Raw genomic sequence first — 25,753 nt, 5'->3', positions numbered from 1 at the left:
TAAACTTGGATTAGCTAACGCAACATGCTATTGGAACACAGGAGTGATGGTTGCTGATAATGGGCCTCTGTACGCCTATGTAGATATTCCATATTCCAGCTACAATAGTCATTTACAACATTAACAATGTCTACACTGTATTCCTGATCAATTTGATGTTATTTTAATGGACAAAAAATGTTATTTTGTTTAAAAAACAAGGACATTTCTAAGTGAGTGTGTGTGTGTGTGTGTGTGTGTGTGTGTGTGTGTGTGTGTGTGTGTGTGTGTGTGTGTGTGTGTGTGTGTGTGTGTGTGTGTGTGTGTGTGTGTGTGTGTGTGTGTGTGTGTGTGTGTGTGTGTGTGTGTGTGTGTGTGTGTGTGTGTGTGTGTGTGTGCGCACGCACGTGTCAATGGCAATGTGAGGTGAGGAACTCTGCCCAGAGAGGGGGGGTGGGGTAAATGAAAAATGGCGATTTGGGGTAAAGGGGGATGATGTTCTTGTCTCAAATGATCTCCTCCCTCTCGCACAGTCTTTCTTTCTTTTTCGATTCCCTTAGCTGCTGCTGCGTTGGCTGGCAAAGTGCCCAAAGCCATGAGTCTGTCACGGAATGCGCGTGTGCAGGTTTCTGTGAAAGGAGGGATGGGAGGGCGTTTAGGCGGAGGGATAAGGGGGAGAGTGGTTGGGGAGAAAGAGTCTGGTTTGTGTAGCAGCTGACTGAAACAGCCATTATATTATGTAAAGGCAGACGGGGGAACAGTGGGGGCAAGACTGACACGCACCACAGAAGCCGCACTGATTGGCTCGGCCAGTGCCATTGTTGGCCATGCGCGTGCTTGTGCTCTTTTTTTAATTTTTATTTTCTGTCTCTCATTAGAGGTGGGTGGCTTGGCATGGAGGTTGCAAGGGTGTTTATACATGAAATGGAGACTGTGATTCACATCATGCCTTTTGAGGCATCCAAAATGAAACGAGGCGAATGTGCACTCGCATTGCCCCGACACTCCCTGCGTTCTTATTATTGAGGAGGGGATATTACGTTATCGTAAAAGATTCCTCACTTTTTTTTATTTTTTTTAAAGAGAACGCTTCAGATCTGGAGATGATAATATTGAGATGTAACAGAATGACAGGCTGAATAGATTTAATGGTGCCAGCCAGAAGAATAAGATAATGCTATAGATGAGGGGGAATTATAGAAAGACATCACAAGGAATAATCCACTAATAGGGAAGTGATTAAGCGATAAAAGGGGCCAATTAAATCTCTTATTTGAATTCCAATTGATGAGGCGCTCGCTACATGACATTTTTGTAAAGTTAGATGTAGGGCCTTTGGGATTAATTAGATGATGGTTCCTGTACACCGGTGCAGGTGAACTACTAATGCTGATGGCTCAGTCTTACAAAGGTCAGTTCGAGGCAGGTGTTTGCATACTGTGACCCTTTTGTGGGCCAAATCTTCTAACGAGATTCAGTGCTGAAGTTGAGAACATTTTGGACTAGAAAAAGAGTCTTCGCACTCTTCGAACAATGCACATTTCAGTAATTTAATGTGCCAAGCTTTTGACCTTTGTCAGAGCATCTGACTCTCTGATCGCTTAAAACAGAATGTGACTGTTTTGAGAGGCCAGTGAAACAAACTTGCCCTTGAAGAGCTTGACCTCCACATTGCCCTTCACTTGGCAATGACCAGCAAGCATTATTTTGACAGTTGAAATCACAGCAAATTGGGATCCATTTTGTCTTTGAGACCCTTAACTTTTGGGCATTACTTTACTGGTGGTGGGTACTTCTGGTTCTTTATTTGGTTTCAAGTTTTGTGAGACTCATTTGCACCAGGACTAAAATCTTAGTGCTAAAGTGGTAGGCTATAAACGGAATACTTCACAAGAAAGTAGACCATTGGTATGTGTTGTGAGGACCAAGGATTCAGTGGAACACAGTCACCAGTCTTCTTCAGACGGTGTGTCTGGAGACTGTTTTCTTCTTACCAGACCTCATCAAACACCTCCATCTCTGTGAGGTCAAGTGCGAATCAGACCACATCCGTCAACAGGGCTGAACACACATAGCGGTTACAGTCTAGCATCCTCTGTGCCTGTCACCAAGGCGAATAAGGTCAGAACGTCAGCAGAAAAAAACGTACTATACAAGGTTGTCCACTGTTGACGTATCTATTTATAATGGCCATTAAAATGTTAGCTATTCAAATCAGATCCAACATTGTTATGAAGGGTCTAAAAATCAAAGGTTTAAAAACAATCAACAATCAATCAAATCAAAGTCCTATGCTGCTAGACAAAACTGGTTTGGAGAGTGACGACTCATGTTTTCTTTTAAATCCGCAATCTGGATCACTGCACAGCCTCCTGGAGTATCTAGATAATTTCTCTAACCTCTCTGGATTATAACTGAACTATGATGTACCATATTGTGTATTAGATCACAAAAATGTAAACTTTTTCAGATTCCTGTGTAGTTACCAATAAAATAGTCTGACGGTGGACATACTCGATATTCATATAAATGATCTCACTACAATACATTTTTATAGAGAGTTATCAAAAATGGATAAGGTCTTGCTACCACGGAATGGTAAATACCTGTCTTTTTGTGGAAAAATCTCCCTGATTAATTATTTAGTCTTCTCCTAGGTTACCTATTTACTTACAGTGCATTCAGAAAATATTCAGACCCCTTGACTTTTTCCACATTTTGTTACATTACAGCCTTCTTGTAAAATGAATTCAATCGTTTTATTTTTAGATTTTTTTGATGTTGAAATTTTTGCAAATGTATTAAAAAAAAGTCCACAATTACATACAGTGGGGCAAAAAAGTATTTAGTCAGCCACCAATTGTGCAAGTTCTCCCACTTAAAAAGATGAGAGGCCTGTAATTTTCATTATAGGTACACTTCAACTATGACAGACAAAAGGAGGAAAACAAATCCAGAAAATCACATTGTAGGATTTTTAATGAATTTATTTGCAAATTATGGTGGGAAATAAGTATTTGGTCAATAACAAAAGTTTATCTCAATACATTGTTATATACCCTTTGTTGGCAATGACAGAGGTCAAACATTTTCTGCACCTGAGCTCAATTGAGTCTCGTAGCAAAGGGTCTGAATACTTGTAGATAAGATATTTCTGTTTTATATGTAATACATTTGCAAAAAAATATATAAAAACCTTTTTTTGCTTTGTCATTATGGGGTGTAGATTGAGGAAACTTTTATTTAACACATTTTAGAATAATGCTTTAACGTAACAAAATGTGGAAAAGGGGATGGGGTCTGAATACTTTCCGAATGCAGTATATGTGGCCCTGCCTACACCGAACAACTTGATCATTTTAATTATGTTGGCAGAAAAGAATCTACATTTATTTTGGCAAGCCAGACAAAATTCAATGGGCCTATGTTATATAATGAATATGAATTCGGAGAGGGCTTTAATGATTTAAATATTAAAGCATAGAGAGAGGTTCAAAAGGCTTCAGTCATACAATAGTTATACTTAAATCCAAACTTGTTCTCCAGCAGAATAGTAAGAATGGCTCACCCCGTTTAAAAAAAATAATAATAATAATAAATGTTTAAATAAATGTTTTTCCCTTTATCCAGATTACAACATCCTCCACTTTTGGTTATTTGAAAATGAAATAATGTACAAAAATGTGTTATTTTTAAAGCCATAGAAAGCTGGTTGCAATTTCAGTTTCATCCACCAGAAAAGACAGAACAAATGTTATGGTTAACTCAAATATTCTAATTGATCTAAAAAATGTCTACTTTTTCTTAATGATATCATAAATAGCACTGGTGGAGTTATGTCACACATTGAGCTAACAAAATAACAACCAATTGATTGCAGCATTACTGCAAAAATGGAGGAGGCAAGTCAAAGGGGGAGAAGCTAAGGAACTTGTCTGTCAGCCCTACATTATTGACCAAAGTTAGTATAAAATGTTTTGAGTGATAAATAAAAAAATATACCAGTTCCATTTAATAAGGACCAAAAAATTCACATCTACGCCGTACAGTTTGCAAAATATTTCATAGATTTTCATTGTGCCGATTCCATGCTGCTTGGTTTATGAACTTATGCACAAAACAACGCCTGATTCAAAACTTATTGTTTCAATTTAAATTATTATACAAAATTCTTGCAACCAATAGAATGTTTTGTATATGGAGGATACAATCATCCCAGCTCTGCAGATTTTGCTGCAAAGACACAAAATCATTTGATCACTTGTTTTGGTACTGCCCATATGTAGCTTGTTTTTGGTCACAGGTTCAGGAATGGCTGAAAATAGCAACATTTACCTAAAACTAACTCTGCAAATAGCACTTCTGGGTGATTTGAAAATCCGTAGTCAATCGATCAATAATCTAATAATACTCTTCGTAAAAATCTACAAAATTTGATTTAGCATCTATAGCAACTATGACAATCGATTGGTTCAGAACTGTTGTGAAACATTACAGCATAGTTGAAAAAATATATGGCAAATAGAAATCAAAAGTGGGTGGTTTTCAGAGATAAATGGGAGGTGCTAAGGGTAGCGGAAGGGCGGGACTAAAGGAAAAGAAGGATAATTAAGGTCACATGTATATGTATACTTTGGAAGTAAAAGTCAAAGTATTGTTTTCCATTAGTTTACTCCAATTAGAGGGGTGATAGAGTTAGGGGAATATAATAATGAAAGAAAATACATTGAACACAAATATTAATGCAACACGTAAAGTGCTGGTCCCATGTTTCCTGAGCTTGTATAAAAGATCCCATAAATGTTCCACAAGCCAAAAAATAGTGTTCACAAATTTGTTTACATCCCTGTTAGTGAACATTTCTCCTTTGCCAAGATAATCCATCTACCTAACAGGTGTGGCATATCATGAAGCAAATTAAACAGCATGATCATTACACAGGTGGACCTTGTGCTGTGGACAATAAAAGGACACTTTAAAATATGTAGTTTTGTCACACAACACAATGTCACAGATGTCTTTTGGGGGAGCGTGCAATTGGCATGCTGACTGCAGGAATGTCCACCAGAGCTGTTGACAGAGATTTTAATGTACATTTCTCTACCATAAGCCGCCTCCAACATCGTTTTAGAGAATTTGGCAGTACCGAACCGAACAACAACCGCAGACCCTGTGTAACTACCCCAGCTCAGGACCTCCACCCGGACAGCTGAGGAAACTGTGGGTTTGCACAACCAAAGAATTTCTGCACAAACTGTCAGTAACCGTCTCAGGGAAGCTCATCTGCGTGCTTTTCATCCTCACCAGGTCCTTGACCTGATTGCAGTTGGCGTCATATCCGACTTCTGTGGGCAAATACTCACCTTTGATGGCCACTGGCACGTTAGAGAAGTGTGCTCTTCACGGATGAATCCCGGTTTCAACTGTACCGGGCAGATGGTAGACAGCGTGTATGGCAATGTGTGAGCGAGCGGTATGCTGAAGTGTCAACATTGTCAAAAGAGTGCCCCATGGTGGCAGTGGGGTTATGGTATGGGCAGGCATAAGCTATGGACAACGAACACAATTTAATTTTATCGATGGCAATTTGAATGCACAGAGATACCGTTGATACCTGATGCCCATTGTTGTGCCATTCATCCGGCGCTATCACCTCATGTTGCATTCTAATGAACGGCCCCCATGTCGCAAGGATCCGTACACAATTCCAGGAAGCTGAAAATGTCCCAGTTCTTCCATGGCCTGCATACCCCCCAGACATTTCACTAATTGAGCACGTTTGGGATGCTCTGGATCAACGTTTACGACAGCGTGTTAGAGTTCCCGTCAATATCCACTGAAGGCCACAATCAACAGCCTGATCAAGTCGATGAGAAGGAGTTCTGTCGCGCTGCGTAAGGCAAGGCGGTCACACCAGATACTGCCTTTTCTTTTCTTCTTTTAAAAATAAGTTTCTGTAGCCATCTGTATTCCCAGTCCCAGAAATCCACAGATTAGGGCCTAATGAAATGATATAAATTGACTGGTTTTCCTTATATGAACTGTAACTCAGTAAGTCGTTAACTGTTGCATTTTGCGTTCATATTTTTGTTCAGTGTATATTTAAAAAAATATATGGGGGGGGGGGGGGGATTGTAAAATATGCAGAATCTATCTGCACTATTAAAGCTGATCTACCCTCTTAAAAAATAATAACTCTGTAGCATAATAATGCTATTGTCACTTACAAGCCCTGGCGCTTCCCCTATGAACATTTGTAATCTCTCATCTTCAAACCAGAACAGAAAGGGGAATGGGAATGGGATGGGGAAGCATCGTGTCACAGAACACCTGCATTGAGGTGGTATGTGCGACTACAGACAAGTCATCCTCCATGGCGGTACGACTACAGCACTGTTTGACTGTTGGTGCAGTGCGCTCATGTATGCATCACTGAAGGCCTCATCTGTCATCTGTTAACTGAGAATGAACTTGGCTCTCCCCGCACATTGTCTGAATATGAATCGGAACAGTTTCTTAATTTGGATGGGTTTTCATCAGATATTGGCTGTGTCTGCAATGGGAATCCATGCATACATGCTGCCACGGGAAACTTATCTTTGTAGAAAATCCTGGAAATACCTGAAGATCATAACAGAGCCATACATCCACAGATTTGAATGTAATCAGCGTGTTTTTCCCAACATCTTGTGTTCATACTATCCTTTTGATGTGCTGTTGTTTATGTTATGTTTGTATGTCTGGTTGGGATGTTTTATCTATTATATTTCTGACAGCTATCTTGTGTTTTGTCTACGTATAGACAGCGGAAAGCATTTTGTAAGTTCAGTTCTGAACTGTCTGCTTATTGTTGGGTTCTTTTTACCTCAGAAAGTCCTCTCTATGCAGAGCAAGATCTCAAGGAACCGATGCAGACGTCAGAGCACTATGCAGTGCAACGCCTGATAGTAATGCACTTAATCTCAGGCTTGCTATCTATGCTGACTGGAATACAAATGTATTGGGCAGATAGGGAGTTGCCAGCAGACAAAAGCCGACACACACTGTCTGGGGGTGTGGGTGTGTGTCCTCGGGCCTTCCCATAGCCCACCCAAGCGTGCTTAACTTAGTGTGACTGGCACGCACACACATGATCATTTAGATCGTTTGTACGTGACACATGGTCAAACCCGGAGCAGACTGTATGTATGCACACAATTTAACTCACGGGCACTTAAACACGTACGACCTCATGCGCATATGTTCTCCACACACATTGATCATCCACTATCTAGTATGATCTGGATTGATACTGGCCTCTGAGTAATGTTTCTCCCTATGTGTGTATTATAGGACCGTTCTTTAGAATCTAAATCTTACGGCTCTGCTGTGACTATACCGAGGGCTCATTTCATGTGCGTTATGAAGATGTATGTGTAAAAACATACAATCTGAAATTGTTACCTTATTCAGTAAACATGCAATTACTGTGACAATGTGTGATTTATTATTATTTTTTATTTTTTTTGACTTCCACCTTGCATTCCTGACACAGGCTTTTGATTGGACCAAATGTTCAGTCAGTCTACTTATAGCAACCAGTCACATGACAAAGCCGTGTTTGTTAGAGGTCATTGGTTGGCACCCAGCCGAAGTCTTCCTCACTGATGTGATCCACATAGTAACCACGCACAATTTGGCTCGCATGTGATTTGATTTGAATTTTTCTGAGCAAAAATAAATTCAAATTAAATGTGTTTTTTTATTTTAATTGTTGGACTTAAGACTATTAAAAACACTAGCATATCAGCTCCAAGTGAAATGATTGATTGTTTTAGTCAAATATGATCTGTTTGGGCTTTTTGCGGTCAATTTGCAGTCGACAAATCATTTGCAATTATGCTCCGCCACCCTGACCATCCGCTAAAGAAAGATCGGCCCACGGCCGAATCTAGTTGAGGATCCCTGTCCTAAAGATATGTCTTGAGCACCACAATGTAGGTGACTTGAAAATGTCAAGTCAATGTTTAACACGCATTCATTTTATTTGTGTGTTCCTTCTCATGCATTAATTTGCTGGATAGGAACTTGTTTTAATATAACGACATGACATGAATAACCGTCATCCACTTGTTAACATAATTGTCAGTTAGTCACGGGTCAATGCACCTGATGTCATCTGGTGCTGTAGCAAAATAAGGACACCCCCATTCACTGAAGGTGGAAGAGTTCACTCTCACATATTCACCAATGAGAATGAGAATTCTGTAGGCTTTCAAATATCTAAATGTAATGCTTGTGTATTTAGTTCAGTCGATACTGTCAGCGAGTTGCCTGATTGCGTAGTTAGTCAGTGCGCAGTCAGGAATATAGCAATCCCACACACTAATTTTTACATGGACACACACATAAAGAGCAACAAAGGCCCTATTTTCACTATAAAATACACAGCTCCAGGGCGAGACTGTTCATTTCGAGGTGTTATCTTCACATAGGCCCCATAAGTATCTGTGATGTGTGAAATGCTTTCAAATATTTGGTTGAATTGAATTGCGTTGAATTGAACCTCACGTTCCTCCCTCCCTCCCTTTGTTTCCAGGATGGAGCGGATGTCTGAGGAGGCGCTGCGGCTGAACCTTCTCAAGCGGGGCCTGGAGACGTCCGAGGAGCGTGAAGAGGCCCTGGCCAAGCGCCTTAAGATGGAGGGCCACGAGGCTATGGAGCGCCTCAAGATGCTGGCCCTGCTCAAGCGCAAGGACCTGGCTGCGTTGGAAGGGGCAGCGGTGGCAGCCGGGTCCCTGGACGGCGGCAAAGGCGGACTGGGGGGGAGCCACCACCACCAGAGTATGCTGGCGGGCGCGGCGGCGGCCTATGAGGAGAAGATGAACGGGAGGCTGGGGGGCCACGGAGGGCCAAGTAAGAACGGCAAGGAGAACATGGTGGACGAACCAGTGGACTTCAGCGCCAGAAGAGGGTAAGAATCATATAATTAATCATGATTTAAAATGGACGAAGAACAGGTGATGGGTGGAAATGAGTCATGCATAAGATGTGGACTTTGGAAGTGTATTTAGTTGGTGTGTTATGCAGATTTGAAAAACAAAAACAACTTATACACGTATTCATGCGATGCGCACTGCAGAGGACACCAGAAGAAGAATTATCACTGGAATATCACAATGAATTATTGTAATGTTGGTCCCATTAATCCCATGAGGGATGGGTTGCCAACTAATGTAATTCAACATGTAATTCATTCATTGTACAATGCATATTGTTGTAACCTGTTTAGTATTGTGTTACTCAGTGTAGCTCCATGTAGAGGAGGTAATGCAGTGTAGCTCCAGGTAGAGGCGGTAATGCAGTGTAGCTCCATGTAGAGGAGGTAATGCAGTGTAGCTCCAGGTAGAGGCGGTAATGCAGTGTAGCTCCATGTAGAGGAGGTAATGCAGTGTAGCTCCAGGTAGAGGCGGTAATGCAGTGTAGCTCCATGTAGAGGAGGTAATGCAGTGTAGCTCCATGTAGAGGTAATGCAGTGTCGCTCCATGTAGAGGAGGTAATGCAGTGTAGCTCTATGCAGTGCTAAACAGCGTACACCATTCATCCTCTGTTGGACGTCATTCGCCGCTGGTCCCCCTCTCTCCCACCTCCAGCGATGTGGACCGTGAGCGACACACTCCGTCCCCGGACGTGATCATCCTGTCGGACAACGAGGCTTCCAGTCCCAGGGGGACGCCCCATCCCGAGGAGAGGCTGCACCAGGCCAACCTTGAGATCTTCAAGGTACGTTGTCACCACTTGGCCTGTGTGGTCTAGGGGTTAAAGCCACTGACTCTGACCCCGGCACACATGTAGACCAGTCGGCATGGTTCGAATCTGCTCCACCGCCCTTCATACTCCTCCTACCTTTCCTGTCAGCCATTTACTGTCCTATCCATAAACGTGTGTGTGTGTGTGTGTGTGTGTGTGTGTGTGTGTGTGTGTGTGTGTGTGTGTGTGTGTGTGTGTGTGTGTGTGTGTGTGTGTGTGTGTGTGTGTGTGTGTGTGTGTGTGTTCTAGGGGAAGACTGGCGAGGAGCGGCAGCAGATGATCAAGGCTCTGAGGGAAGAGCTGCGTCTGGAGGAGGCCCGTCTGGTGCTGCTCAAGAAGCTTCGGCAGAGCCAGATCCAGAAGGAGAATGTCGTGCAGAAGGTTAGTACCAGAGTTGACGCTAATACCATTCCGTATTCAATTCAGAAGGTTGATTGAAATATCGTTATAGAAAATGAGACCCAGCACCCATAGTTTGACAAAATATTGGTGTTACAATAACCTTAGCCAGCTACCTCACTTTACAATGGATAATCACCCGGTAAACAAAAATCGCAATCAGGGACGCATAATCGCTAAAATCAGCATCAAATATCATAATGGCTCCTATATCCCACAAAATACAGGCACCGAAACAGCCTGATACTAGTGAAATGGGAATGGCTCAGCAGGTAGCAGTGTTACCTACGTCCCCTGTTTGAAGTGGTAGTGAGATTGTGCTGACACACAGGCTAAACATCTCAATGTCTCAGAGCAGGAGTAAACATGGCAGAGATCAGTGGCGTTATTGTGTGCTGTGTGCGTCTCTGTTTTGAAAGAGAGAGAGAGAGTTTTGCGTGTGTGTTCGTTCGCCTGCCAGACCTGACCCGGCCACGTGTAAAGCATGATATATGTACATATGTACATGATATACATTGCACAAATTGATTTGTAACGTCGGTGTGTAATGTTCTCTATTGTTTTTTTTTTAATTGTTTTCTATTCTAACTGTTCTATTCCAACCCATCCAGGTACCAGTGGTCCAGAATACCCCCTCTTTAGTGCAGCCATCACCCATCCACAGTTCACAGGGGATGGGAAAGCTGCCGGTGCGCCCTGGCATGCACACCCCGGAGCCCCAGAACTTTCGCACTGCACAGGTGTGTGTGTGTGTATTGCAATGATTTTGGCAGTAGCCTGACCGGAACTCTACCTGCACCTCTGGTCTGAGCCAAACCTGCTATCCACAGCTCCAAGAGCATTGTTGCTCCTTCAGTTGGAACGTCTTGTAATGCATTACATACCAACACTGTAGGATCAATACTCAAAGCTAATTTGTGTTTGCATGCTGAGGCAAATCTATTTCACTACTCTTTGGATCATGCTTGTGTTTAGAAAAGTATATGGTTCCTGGTTAGGTTGATATCTTACATCTATGTTAGGAAGACATTGTTAGGAAGTCATTGCCATGATCCCTTGAATTGCACATGGGTTGGTCAGGTCAGCTTTTTATCTAAGCTGTTCACTGTCTGTCTGAACTGTGACAATAAGGCCAAGTATCTATTGCCCTCTAGTGACCACAAACGGTACAACATATACCCATTCATAGAATCATTACATTTGTGAATGACTAGCTCTCTCTGTTTCAATGGCACACGCCATGTAGCAAATGTGGATTCCTGATCAATTCAATTGCGGAATTAATTCAAATGCATCCAAATTTGTATTGTTCTCATAATTCTCCCCATTTTATTAACCCACTCCTCTTTATCACTTTCTCACCTTTTTCCTGTCCCTCTTCCTCCTCTATCCCTGCTGGACATCCCTTCTATTTCTATATCCTCTAACCTTTCCTCTCCTCTCTCCGCAGGGTCACACAGTCATCAGGTCGGGGGCCAATGCCTCCCTGCCACCGATGATGATGTCACAGAGGGTCATCGCCCCCAACCCATCCCAGCTACATGGCCAGAGAATGCCCTCCAAGCCTGGCATGGGCCGCTCCAGCACGGGCAGTATGAGCAACATCAGCTACCAGCAGGTATGGTGCCACCCCTCTGCTCTCCACGTTTCAGTAAACACTGGTTGCATTCCGATTCTCTAACCTTTACCCATGAGTATGCACTCGGTCACGCCCCCTCATGCATTTAAAAGCATTGGATCATTGCAAGCATGACTGGAGGATGTTCCCACTATATTCCTTATACCACTTCATCTCTTGAGCCTGTTCAAATGTCATAAAAGCCACCCAGAGGACCATTCCGTGTGAATAATAGCAATCACTTCATCTAGTCTCACTGTCTTTCCACTGTGCCCCTTTTCCCTTGTGTGTTGAATGCACCACAGGCCACCAGCCAGCAGGTGGCGGCGTCCCAGCGTTCGGGTTCCTCTGCAATCTACATGAACCTGGCCCACATGCAGGCGGCAGGGGCTGGTGGTGTGGGCGGTGTGGGGATGGGCGGCAGTGGGATGGGCGCTGTCAGCCCTTCCACCATATCGAGCGGCACAGGTGGCGGCAGCAGCTCCGGGGTGAGTTCCCTGGCGGACCAGGCCAGCAGCCAGGCGGCAGCCAAGCTGGCCTTGCGCAAACAGCTGGAGAAGACCCTGCTGGAGATTCCCCCACCCAAGCCTCCGGCCCCACTGCTGCACTTCCTGCCGTCGGCCGCCAACAGCGAGTTCATCTACATGGTAGGCCTGGAAGAGGTGGTGCAGAGCGTCATCGACAGCCAGGGTGAGCCACTGAACAGGCACCACTACAAATCTACAAATCACACTGCATCCCAAATAACTACTCATTATATGATCAAGATTAGTGATTCTGCACCTCACCATACTGTCCAGTGAAAATCTAACTTGTTAAAGTTCATATTCTGTTAACTCATACCCAAATAATGTTGTTAACTTATCCTATACTCATATTTGTGGCCAAAGCATACATTTATGAAAATAATGAAACAACTTTGGAAGGAAACTATTTTGTAATTAATTATAGCTAATATTTCATAGAAATCTGTAAACACAGGACAGTTAGTTTAAACTGACCCCCTCAAGAATCAAAACCTTTAATAAATGCCTCTCTCCTGCCTCTCATCAGGTAAGCTGCGGGGGACGCTGTCGCGCATGGAGCCCTTCTTCTGCGGCCAGTGCAGGATCGACTTCACACCCCACTGGAAGCAGGAGAAGGGCGGGCGTATCCTCTGTGAGCAGTGCATGACGTCCAATCAGAAGAAGGCCCTGAAGGCGGAGCACACCAATAGACTGAAGAACGCATTCGTCAAGGCCCTGCAGCAGGAGCAGGTTAGCTCGACCCCTTTTAACAGGGCTTTAACAGGGCTTGCTCTACAGTGCATTTGGAAAGTATTCAGACCCCTTGACTTTTTCCACATTTTGCTACATTACAGCCTTATTCTAAAATGTATTCAATTGTTTTTTTCTCATCAATCTACACATAATGCCCCATAATGACAAAGCATAAACAGGTTATTAGACAGTTTAGCAAATGTATATATAAAAAACAGATATCACATTTACATAAGTATTCAGACTCTTTACTCAGCACATAGCCAAGACAACGCCTTCGGGACAAGTCTCTGAATGTCTTTGAGTGGCCCAGCCAGAGCTCGGACTTGAACCCGATCAAACATCTCTGGTGAGACCTGAAAAAAGCTGTGCAGCGACTCTCCCTAACCAACCTGACAGAGCTTGAGAGGATCTGCAAAGAAGAATGGGTGAAACTCATGTGCCAAGTGTGTAGCATCATACCCAAAAAGACTTGAGGCTGTACTCGCTGCCAAAGGTGCTTCAACGAAGTACTGAGTAAAGGGTCTGAATACTAATGTATATGTGATATTTCTGGATTTTTTTTTATATACATTTGAAAAGTTACTAAAAACCTGTTTTTTCTTTGTCATTATGGGGTATTGTGTGTAGATTGTTTACATGTTTTATTTTTAAATCAATTTTAGAATAAGGCTGTCATGTAACAGAATGTGGAAAAAGGGAAGGGGTCTGATCACTGTAATCTGATCTAAAAGACAACTGATCCTAGATCCACATTCCAATTTATGAATAGGTGCCCAGATGTTATTTTTCACATGTAATGGCATGGATTAAAGAGATACAGTGCTGTGATAAGGTATTTGCCCCCTTTCTGATTTTCTCTCTTTTTGCATATTTTTGATTCTGAATGTTATCAGATCTTCAACCAAAACCTAGTATTAGATAAAGGGAGCCTGAGTTTACAAATAACAAAAAATATATATACTTATTTTATTTTTAGCAAATTAATGCAACACCCAATTTCCCTGTGTGAAAAAGTAATTGCCTACTTACAGTCAAATACTGCTTGTGCAACCTTAAGCTGCAATGACTGCAGCCCTTTAATTTAAAAAAAAAAAAAACATTTATTTAACTAGGCAAGTCAGTCTAGAACAAATTCTTATTTTCAATGACGGCCTAGGAACAGTGGGTTAACCTTGTCAGCTCGGGGATTCGATCTTGCAACCTTTCGGTTACTAGTCCAGCGCTCTAACCAATAGGCTACCTGCCGCCCCAAATGCTTCCTGTAGTTGTTGATCAGTCCCTCACATCGCTGTGGAGGAATTTTTGCCCACACTTGAATGCAGAACTCCTTTAACTCAGTGACATTTGTGGTTTTTCAAGCTGCTTGTTAACTGCTTGTTACAAGTCCTGCCACAACATCTCGATTGGGATTAGGTCTGGACTGTGACTCGGACATTCCAAAACATAAAATTTGTTGCCTTTTAGCCATTTTCATGTTAACTTGATTGTGTCTTGGATCATTTTCTAGCTGCATGACCCAGCTTTGTTTCAGCTCACAGACGGATGTCCTGACATTCTCCTGTAGAATTCTCTGATACAGAGCAGAATTCATGGTTCCTTCTAAGGCAAGTCGTCCAGGTCCTGAGGCAGAAAAGCATCCCCGGGCCTCCTGATTGGCGCAGTGGTCGAATGCACTGCATCGCAGTGCTAGCTGTGCCAATAGAGATCCTGGTTCGAGTCCAGATTCTGTCGCAGCCGGCCACGCCGGGAGACCCATGGGGCGGTGCACAATTGGCACAGCGTCGTCAGGATTAGGGGAGGGTTTGGCCGGCAGGGATGATCTTGTCCCATCGCGCTCTAGTGACTCCTGTGGCGGGCCGGTTGCAATGCACGCTGAGACGGTCGTCTCAGACACATTGGTGCGGCTGGCTTCCGGGTTGAGCGGCCATTGTGTCAAGAAGCAGTGCGGCTCGGCTGGGTTGTTTCGGAGGACACATGGCTCACGACCTTCGCCTCTCACGAGCGATGGGACAAGACTAACTACCAATTGCATACCACGAAATTGGGGAGAAAAAGGGGTAAAACAATTAAGAAAAGCATCCCCAAACCATCACACTGCCACCACCTTGCTTGAGGTTCTTACTGTGGAATTCAGTGTTTGGTTTTCGCCAGGCATAACGTCATCTAAAAAGTTATACTTTTGACTCAGCTGTCCAAATAACATTCTTCTAAGAGTCTTGATGATCATCCAGGTGCTTCCAGATGCTTTTTGGCAAACTTGAGTCAACATTTTGGACAAGGGGTAACATTTATGTCTGGCAAACACTGCATTCCACTTTAAGAACCTCATACCAACGGTCAAGTATAGTGGTGGTAGTGTGATGGTTTGGGGATGCTTTGCTTCCTCAGGACCTGGACAACTTGCCTTAATAGAAGGAACCATTAATTATTCTATATATCAGAGAATTCTACAGGAGAATGTCAGGCCATCTGTCTGTGAGCTGAAGCTGCAGCACAGCTGGCTCTAGCAGCAAGACAATGATCCAAAACACACAATCATGTTTACAGGAAAATGGTTAAAACAATTTTTTTCTTTTTTTAAGGTTTCAGTATGGCCTAGTCACAGTCCAGACCTAATCCCAATTGAGATGTTGTGGCAAGACTTGAAACGAGCAGTTAATGCTTGAAAACCCACAAATGTTGCTGAGTTAAAGCAGTTCTGCATGCAAGAGTGGGCCAACATTCCTCCACAGCGATGTAAGAGACTGATCAAAAACTACAGGAAGCGTTTGGGGCTGCAGTCATTGAAGCTAAAAGTGGCACAACCAGTTATTGAGTGTACGGGGGCAATTACTTATTCACATAGGGGAATTGGGTGTTGCATAACTTTGTTAAATAAATAAATATAATAAGCATCAATGATTTTTTACAAGTGTGTGTGTGTGTGTGTGTGTGTGTGTGTGTGTGTGTGTGTGTGTGTGCGTGCTTTTGTACTTTAATTTCTTGTTTCTCTCCCCCACTCCTTGTCCCAGATTTTTTTCCCCATCTGTTGTTCATTGTCTCAACCCTTATCTCTTTCTCTCCTCATGTTTAACAGGAGATTGAGCAAAGGCTCCAGCAGCAGGCGGCCCTCTCACCCAGCACGGCTCAGACAGTTCCCAACGTCAGCAAGGCCGAGACCATGATCCGACATCATGCCCTGCGTCAGGTAACGGGCCTACACTTAGACACCTTAAAGTGACAGTTCACTGCAAAACATTAATTTGTCAGCTGTTGTTAGACCTCAAAAGTAGACTGAAAATCTTAAGTGTTATTACATACAGCCGGGAAGAACTATTGGGTATAAGAGTGACCTCAACTTACCAATATAATGACCAGGAATACGACTTTCCCGAAGCGGCTCCTTTGTTCGCACCACCACCCAGGACATTGGATCTAATCCCCGAGGCCGACCCAAAACAACGTCACTGCAGAAGAGGTAGACGGAGGGGCCTCTTGGTCAGACTTCGAAGGCGTGCACACCACCCACCGCTCCGAGTATATTACTCGCCAATGTCCACTCTCTAGACAACAAGGTAGACTAAATTAGGGCAAGGATTGCCTTCCAGAGAGACATCAGAGATTGTAACATTCTCTTTTTCACGGAAACATGGCTCTCTCGGGATATGTTGTCGGAGTCGGTACAGCCACCGGGTTTCTTCATGCGTCGCGCCGACAGAAATAAACATCTCTCTGGGAATAAGAAGGGCAGGGGTGTGTGCTTCATGATTAACGACTCATGTTGTAATCATAACAACATACAGAAACTAAAGTCCTTTTGTTCACCTGACCTATAATTCCTTACAATCAAATGCCAACCATATTATCTCCCTTCAGCAAATCCGACCACGACACCATTTTGCTCCTACCATAGGTTTGAATCTCAAGCAAGATGTACCTGTGACAAGAACGATTCAATGCTGGTCTGACCAATTGGAATCCACGCTTCAAGATTGTTTTGATCACACGGACTGGGAAATGTTCCGGGCAGCCTCAGAGAATAACATCCATTTATACACTGATTTGGTGAGTGAGTTTATAAGGAAGTGCACTGGAGCGGTTGTACCCACTGTGACTATTAAAACCTACCCTAACCAGAAACCGTGGATAGATGGCGGCATTCACGCAAAACTGAAAGCGTGAACCACCTCATTTACCATGGAAAGATGACTGGGAATATTGCAGAATATAAACAGTGTAGTTATTCCCTCCAAGGCAATCAAACAAGTGAAATGTCGGTATAGGGACATAGTAGAGTCGCAATTCAACGGCTCAGACACGAGATGTATGTGCCAGGGTCTACCGGCAATTACGGACTACAAAAAGAAAACCAGCCATTTCACGGACACCAACGTCTTGCTTCCAGACAAACTAAACACCTTCTTTGCCCGCTTTGAGGATAATACAGTGCCACTGACACGGTCTGCTACCAAGGACTACCGGACCCCCTTCTCCACTGCCGACGTGAGTAAGACATTTAAACGTTTTAATCGTCGCAAGGCTGCTGGCCCAGGCGGCATCCCTAGCTGCGTCCTCAGAGCATGCGCAGACCAGCTGGTTGGTGTGTTTATGGACATATTCAATCTCTCCCCATCCCAGTCTGCTATCCACACATGCTTCAAGATGGCCACCATTGTTCCTGTACCCAAGAAGGAAAAGATAACTGAACTAAATTACTATCAAGTAGCACTCACTTTTGTCATCATGAAGTGCTTTGAGAAACTAGTCAAGGATCATATCACCTTACCCGCCACCCTAGACCCACTTCAGTTTGCATACCGCCCCAACAGGTCCAGAGACGATGCAATTGCCATCACACTGCACACTGCCATATTTCCATCTGGAAAGAGGAATAGATAGCTATGTAAGAATGCTGTTCATTGACTACAGCTCAGCATTCAACACCATAGTACCATCCAAGCTCATCATTAAGCTTGAGGCCCTGGGTCTCAGTCCCGCCCTGTGCAATTGGGTCCTGGACTTCCAGACGGGCTGCCCCCAGGTGGTGAAGGTAGGAAACAACATTCCCATTTTGTTGATCCTCAACACTGACGCCCCACAATGGTGCGTGCTCAACCACATGTACTCCCTTTTCACCCATGACTGCGTGGCCATGCACGCCTCCAACTCGATCATCAAGTTTGTAGACTACACAACCGTAGTAGGCTTGATTACCAACAACAATGAGACAGCCTATAGGGAGGAGGTGGGGGTATGCACAATTGAGAGCATCCTGTCGGGCTGTATCACCGCCTGGTACGGCAACTGCACCGCCCGCAACTGCACCGCCCACAACCGCAAGTCTCCCCAGAGGGTGGGGTAAACTACGTGCCCTCCAGGACACCTACAACACCCGATGTCACAGGAAGTCCAAAAAGATCATCAAGGGTAACAGCCACCCGAGCCACTGCCTGTTCACCCCGCTACCATCCAGAAGGTGAGGTCAGTACAGGTGCATCAAAGCTAGGACCGAGAGACTGAAGCTGTAACACAGAGAGGCTGCTGCCTACACACAGACTTGAATCATTGGCCATTTTAATAGCTGTATCGCTGGTCACTTTAAATAATGTCACTTTGATAATGTTTACATAATCTTACATTACTCATCTCATATGTATATACTGTATTTTATACCATCCATTGCATCTTGCCTATGCCGCTCGGTCATCGCTCATCCATATATTTATATGTACATATTCTTGTTCCATCCCTTTTAGATTTGTGTGTTTTAGGTAGTTGTTGTGGAATTGTTAGATTACTTGTTAGATATTATTGCGCTGTCGGAACTAGAAGCACAAACATTTCAAATCAAAGTTTGTCACTTGCGACGAATTTCACCTTACAGTGAAATGCTTACTTACAGGCTCTAACCAATAGTTCAAAAAATTTATTAGGTGAACAATAGGTAAGTAAAGAAATAAAAACTGTTGAGAATCCTTTTTGTCCTAGACTTGGCACCCCGGTACCGCTTGCCATGCCGTAGAAGAGAGAACAGTCTATGGCTGGGGTCTTTTGACAATTTTTAGGGCCTTCCTCTGACACCACCTGGTGTAGAGGTCCTGGATGGCAGGCAGCTTAGCCCCAGTGATGTACTGGGCCGTACCCACTACCCTCTGTAGTGCCTTGGGGTCGGAGGCCGAGCAATTGCCGTACCAGGCAGTGATGCAACCAGTCATGATGCTGTCGATGTTGCAGCTGTAGAACCTTTTGAGGATCTCAGGACCCATGCCACATCTTTTTAGTTTCCTGAGGGGAATAGGCTTTGTCGTTCCCTCTTCATGACTGTCTTGGTGTGTTTGGACCATTCTAGTTTGTTGTTGATGTGGACATCAAGGACCTTGAAGCTCTCAACCTGCTCCACTACAGTCCCATCGATGAGAATGAGGGCGTACTCGGTCCTCCTTTTCCTGTAGTCCACAATCACCTCCTTAGTCTTGGTTACGTTGAGGGATAGGTTGTCATTCTGGCACCACCCAGCCAGGTCTCTGACCTCTTCCCTATAGGCTGTCTCGTCGTTGTCGGTGATCAGGCCTGTCTGTTGTTTAGTCTGCAAACTTAATGATGGTGTTGTGGCTGGCCATGAAGTTGTGGGTGAACAGGGAGTACAGGAGGGGGCTGAGCACGCACCCCTGGGGGGCTCCAGTTTTGGGGATCAGCGTGGCAGATGTGTTGCTACCTTCCCTCACCGCCTGGGGGTGGCCGTCAGGAAGTCCAGGATCCAGTTGCAGGTGGAGGTGTTTAATCCCAGGATCCTTAGCTTAGTGATGAGCTTTTAGGGTTCTATAGTGTTGGAACGCTGAGCTGTAGTCAATGAATAGCGTTCTCACATAAGTGTTCCTTTTGTCCAGTGTGGAGTGCAATAGAGATTGCATCATCTGTGGATCTGTTTGAACGGTATGCAAATTGGAGTGGGTCTAGGTTTTCTGGGATAATGGTGTTGATGTGAGCCATTAAAGCACTTCATGGCTATGGACGTGAGTGCTACGGGTCTGTAGTAATTTAGGCAGGTTGCCTTTTTGTTCTTAGGCACAGGGACTATGGTGTTCTGCTTGAAACATGTTTGTATTACAGACTCAATCAGGGACATGTTGAAAATGTCAGTGAAGACACCTGCCAGTTGGTCAGCACACGTCCTGGTAATCCATCTGGCCCCGCAGCCTTGTGTATGTTGACCTGTTTAAAGGTCTTACTCACGTCGGCTACGGAGAGCATGATCACACAGTCGTCCGGAACAGCTGATGTTCTCATGCATGCCTCAGTGTTGCTTTCCTCGAAGCGAACATAGAAGTGATTTAGCTCATCTTGTAGGCTGGTGTCACTGGGCAGCTCACGGCTGTGCTTCCCTTTGTAGTCTGTAATAGTTTGAAAGCCCTGCCATATAAGACGAGTGTCTGAGCCAGTGTAGTATGGTTCAATCTTAGCCCTGTATTGACACTTTGCCTTTTTGATGGTTCGTTGCAGGGTATAGCAGGATTTCTTGTAAGCGTCCGGGTTAGAGTACCGCACCTTGAAAGCGCCAGCTCTGCCCTTTAGCTCAGTGCGAATGTTGCCTGTAATCCATGGCTTCTGGTTGGGGTATGTACGTATAGTCACTGTGGGGACGACGTCCTCAATGCACTTATTGATAAAGCCAGTGCCTGATATGGTGTACTCCTCAATGCCATCGGGAGAATCCCGGAACATGTTCCAGTCTGTGATAGTGAAACAGTTCTGTAGTTTAGCATCTGCTTCATCTGACCACTTTTTTATAGACCGAGTCACTGGTGCTTCCTGCTTTAATTTAATTTCGCTACACTCGCATTAACATCTGCTGAAGTTGTGTATGTGACCATGATTTGATTTATTTGGCAGCGTTTGTAGACCATACTCCGGCACAGTATCATATTATGTTTTAAATTGTAATGTTACAAAAAAAAAGCATGTTTGACTGGACTGATGTGTCTAGAGGTCACTGATTTCCTCAACTTTCTCTCCACTCTCTGCTCCCTCAGGCTCCCCAGCCTCAGGCCTCCATGCAGAGGGGTCTCTCCAGCTCGGCGAGGGGCGTCCTCTCCAACTTCGCCCAGGCATCCCAGCTCTCCGTGGCCAGCGGCCTGCTGGGGATGACGGGGAAGCAGCGCTGCGGAGGAGGAGGTGGCAGCAGTAGTGGTGGCGGTGGCAGCAGTCGGATCCAGCATGATGGCCGTCGCCAGATCTACAACATCCCCGGTGGGTTTTTGAGAACCCCTTATGGTAACACTTCAATTAGGCCTAAAGCCTGCAGATACAGTGCCTTCAGAAAGTATTCACACCCCTTGACTTTTTCCACATTTTGTTGTTGTACAAAGTGGGATTGAAATTGATTTAATTGCATTTTTTTTGTCAAAAAATACAAAGTGGAATAAAAACTCTTAAATATGAAAAATAAAACACTAATATATCTTGATTAGATAAGCATTCAACCCCCTGAGTCAATACATGTTAGAATCACCTTTGGCAGTGATTACAGCTGTAGGTCTTTATCGGTCAATCTCAAAGAGCTTTGCACTACTGGATTGTACAATGTTTGCACTTTATACTTTTACAAATTCTTCAATGTCTGTTAAGTTGGTTGTTGATCATTGCTAGACAGCCATTTTCAAGTCTTACCATAGATTTTCAAGCATATTTAAGTCTGACTGGAACTAGCCCACTCAGGAACATTCAACGTCGTCTTGGTAAGCAACTCCAGTATATATATGACCTTGTGTTTTAGGTTATTGTCATGCTGAAAGGTGAATTTGTCTCCCAATGTCTGGTGAAAAGCAGACTGAACCAGGTTTTCCTCTAGGGTTTTGCCTGCGCTTAGCTCTATTTCGTTTATTTTTATCCCAAAAAACTCCCTAGTCCTTGCTGATGGCAAGCATACCCAAAACATGATCCAGCCACCACAATGCTTGAAAATATGAAAAGTGGTCCTCAGTGGTGTGTTGGATTTGCCCCAAACATAACGTTTTCTATTCAGGACATAAAGTTAATTTCTTTGCCATATTTTTTGCTGTTTTACTTTAGTGCCTTATTGCAAACAAGATATACATTTTCTTGAATATTTGTACTCTGTACAGGCTTTTTTTACAGGCTTCTTTTCATTGTCAATTAGGTTAATATTGTGGAATAACTACAATGTTGTTGATCCATCCTCAGTTTTCTCCTATCACAGCCGTTAAACTGTAACTATTTTAAAGTCACCATTGGCCTCATGTTGAAATCCCTGAGCTGTTTCCTGCCTCTCCGGCAACTGAGTTAGGAACGACGCCTGTATCTTTATAGTGACTGCGTGTATTGATACACCATCCAAAGTGTAATTAATAAGTTCTCTATGTTTGAAAGGGTATTCAGTGTCTGCTTTGTTTTATTTTTACCCATCTACCAATAGGTGCCCTTATTTGCGAGGCATTAGAAAGTCTCCCTGGTCTTTGTGGTTGAATCTGTGTTTAAAATGTAGAGAGAGGAGGTAGTCATTAAAAAATATTTGTTAGTCCATGCAACTTATTTGTGACTTGTTAAGCAATGTTTTACTCCTGAACTTATTCAGGCTTGCCATAACAAAGTGGTTGAATAATTATTGACATTAGTAAACAATTCTAAAAACATAATTTAACTTTGACATTATGAGGTATTGTGTGTAGGCCAGTGACAAACATCTAAATATAACCAATTTTATATTCAGGCTGTAACACAACAAAATGTGGAAAAAGTCAAGGGGTGTGAATACTTTCTGAAGGCACTGTATAATGCTATTGTGTGTGTGTGTGTGTGTGTGTGTGTGTGTGTGTGTGTGAAATATATAGAAGTAACAATGATGTTTGGAAACCTACTCCTTCAAGGGTTTTTCTTTATTTTTACTATTTTCTACATTGTATAATAATAGTGAAGACATCAATACTATTAAATATCACATATAGAATCATGTAATAACCAAAAAGTGTTAAACAAATCAAAATATATTTTATATTTGAGATTCCTTTGCCTTGATGACAGTTTGTACACTCTTGGCGTTCTCTCAACCATCTTCATAAGTTAGTCACTTGAAATGCCTTTCAATTAACAGGTGTGCCTTGTTAAAAGTTCACTTGTGGTATTTATTTCCTTCTTAATGCGTTTTAGGCAATCAGTTGTGTTGTGACAAGGTAAAGTTGGTATACAGAAGATAGCCCTATTTGGTAAAAGACAAAGTCCATATTATGGAAAGAACATCTTAAATAAGCAAAGAGAAACGACAGTCTATCATTACTTTAAGACATGAATAGTCAATATGGAGAATTTTAAAAGTTTCTTCAAGTGCAGTCGCAAAAACCATCAAGCGCTATGATGAAACTGGCTCTCATGAGGACCGCCACATGAAAGGAAGACCCAGAGTTACCTCTGCTGCAGAGGATGTTCATTAGAGTTACCAGCCTCAGAAAATCGCAGACCAAATAAATGCTTCACAAAGTTCAAGTAACCGACACATCTCAACATCAACTGTTCAGAGGAGACTGCATGAATCAGGCCTTCATGGTCGAATTGCTGCAAAGAAACCACTACTAAATGACACCAAAATTAAGAAGAGACTTTCCTTTGTCCAAGAAACATGAGCAATGGACATTAGACCGGTGGAAATCTGTCCTTTGGTCTGAGTCCAAATTTGAGAATTTTGGTTCCAACCGCTTTATCTTTGTGAGACGTAGAGTAGGTGAACAGATGATCTCTGCGTGTGTGGTTCCCACCGTGAAGCTTGGAGGAGGAGGTGTGATTGTGTGGGGGTGCTTTCCTGGTGACACTGTTAGTGATTTATTTAGAATTCAAGGCACACTTAACCAGCATGGCTACCACACCATTCTACAGCTATACACCATCCCATCTGATTTGCGCTTAGTCCCACTATCATTTGTTTTTCAACAAGACAATGACCCAACACACCTCCAGGCTATGTAAGGGCTATTTGACCAAGAAGGAGAGTGATGGAGTGCTGTTTCATATGACCTGTCCTCCACAATCACAGGACCTCAACCCATTTGAGATGGTTTGGGATGAGTTGGACCGCAGAGTGAAGGAAAAGCAGCCAACAAGTGCTCAGCATACATATCCTTCAAGAAAGCATTCCAGGTGAAGCATTGGGAAAGCATTCCAGGTGAAGCTGGTTGACAGAATACCAAGAGTGTGCAAAGCTCTCATTAAGGCAAAGGGTGGCTACTTTGAAGAATCCCAAATGTAAAATGTATTTTGATTTGTTTAAAACTTTTTGGGTTACTACATGATTCCATATGTGTTATTTCATAATTTTGATGTCTGTTACTCTACAATGTAGAAAATAGTAAAAATAAAGAACCCCTTGAATGAGTAGATGTGTCCAATCTTTTGACTGATGCTGTGTGTATAAATACAGTACCAGTCAAATGTTTGGACACACATAATCATTCAAGGGTTTTTCTTTACTTTGACTTTTTTCTACATTGTAGAAGAAGCTGCAATGCTGCCTAAAAACCCAGCAGCATTGCAGTTTTGACACAAACCTGTGCACCTGAACTTACCCCGTTCAAAGGCACTTCAATCTTTTGTCTTGCCCATTCACCCTCTGAATGGCACACATACACAATACATGTCTCTCTTGTTTGAAGGCTTAAAAATCCTTCTTTAACCTGTCTCCTCCACTTCATCTACACTGATTTTAAGTGGATTTAGCTAGTGATATCAATAAGGGATTATAACTTTCACCTGGTCAGTCTGTCATGGAAAGAGCAGGTGTCCTTAATGTTTTGTACACTCAGTGTATAAATGGTTGTGGGATCGATTTCTCCAAGGGACCAGTATAATGTGTAAGGCTCAAAATAAGTTTTGTCTTTCTATGTAGCACATTTTAAACATCTTCCAAATGGCTGTTTTTAATTCAGTCAGGATCATTATGAGATGATAATATGGGGGACGTACCTGCTTATGACAGGTCTTACAATGCATTATAATGCATTATACCGGAAGGTGATGCCCAATGTTGAGCATTCAAAGAAAGCGTAAGAGTGATACACGATGGGTTTTACACATTTTTCGCAAAGATGGCCATACTGAGAGCATAAATAAAGTAATTATTGCAATAATAATTGTCATACCTTATGATTGTCTAACAAACTCTGAAATCTCTGGTGAGGTGGACAGCAGGGTTGGGATTAATTCAACAAATGACATTCTAATTAAATTCCCTGTCCCTGTAAACTCAATTCAAATTCCAGGTTAGTCTTTGAATTCAATCCCTCCAAGTTCCAATGTTAGGTTATAAAAAAAAAAAATGTAATTGCCAATTCAATATTATCCACAACAATTCCACAAATTCCAATTAAATTCCCTCAGGCTGTTAGGCTGAACATGTCATTGTTCAGACAGTGTAGTTATACTGGACATAAAAATACAACTTTAAATCATTTTAAAACAAATCCTGCTGTCAATTTTTGATACTAAGTGCATTAACTGTGAAATGTACAGATATTCAATTAAATTCCTTTTTTTTTTATGTTTTTTTTTTTACAATTCCAGTTCAAACACACTAATTCCAATTCAATCATAATTCCATAACTTGAAGATTGTTAAAACTTGAATTGAATTCAATGTAAATTCTCTGCTTCATGAGTAAAATCAAGTATTACATTTTGAATTTCAAATTAAATTGGAATTGACCCCAACCCAGGTGGACAAAACA

At 42.9% G+C, this 25,753-nt stretch overlaps 1 protein-coding gene across 2 annotated transcripts in view; it reads left to right on the top strand.

Moving 5' to 3' along the window:
• The window catches only part of LOC139373541 (transcriptional repressor p66-beta-like), a 48,491-nt gene that overhangs the window by 17,817 nt on the left and 4,921 nt on the right, over positions 1-25,753 (top strand). The window contains exons 2-10 of one of the 2 annotated variants that reach the window (XM_071114166.1): positions 8,558-8,932; positions 9,612-9,741; positions 10,018-10,149; positions 10,779-10,907; positions 11,618-11,785; positions 12,091-12,475; positions 12,839-13,041; positions 16,124-16,234; positions 21,057-21,297. In XM_071114166.1, the coding sequence (XP_070970267.1) occupies positions 8,559-8,932; positions 9,612-9,741; positions 10,018-10,149; positions 10,779-10,907; positions 11,618-11,785; positions 12,091-12,475; positions 12,839-13,041; positions 16,124-16,234; positions 21,057-21,297 (1,873 nt within the window). In that variant the 5' untranslated portion in view covers position 8,558. The remainder of the gene's footprint in view (positions 1-8,557; positions 8,933-9,611; positions 9,742-10,017; positions 10,150-10,778; positions 10,908-11,617; positions 11,786-12,090; positions 12,476-12,838; positions 13,042-16,123; positions 16,235-21,056; positions 21,298-25,753) is intronic. The other variant, XM_071114167.1, reaches the window with a different exon arrangement.

Source organism: Oncorhynchus clarkii, chromosome 18 (genome assembly GCF_045791955.1).
Source record: "Oncorhynchus clarkii lewisi isolate Uvic-CL-2024 chromosome 18, UVic_Ocla_1.0, whole genome shotgun sequence".
NCBI classification, from domain to species: domain Eukaryota; kingdom Metazoa; phylum Chordata; class Actinopteri; order Salmoniformes; family Salmonidae; genus Oncorhynchus; species Oncorhynchus clarkii.
The sequence above is the reverse complement of the archived record's forward strand: the minus strand, read 5'-3'. Positions and strand labels throughout refer to the sequence as shown.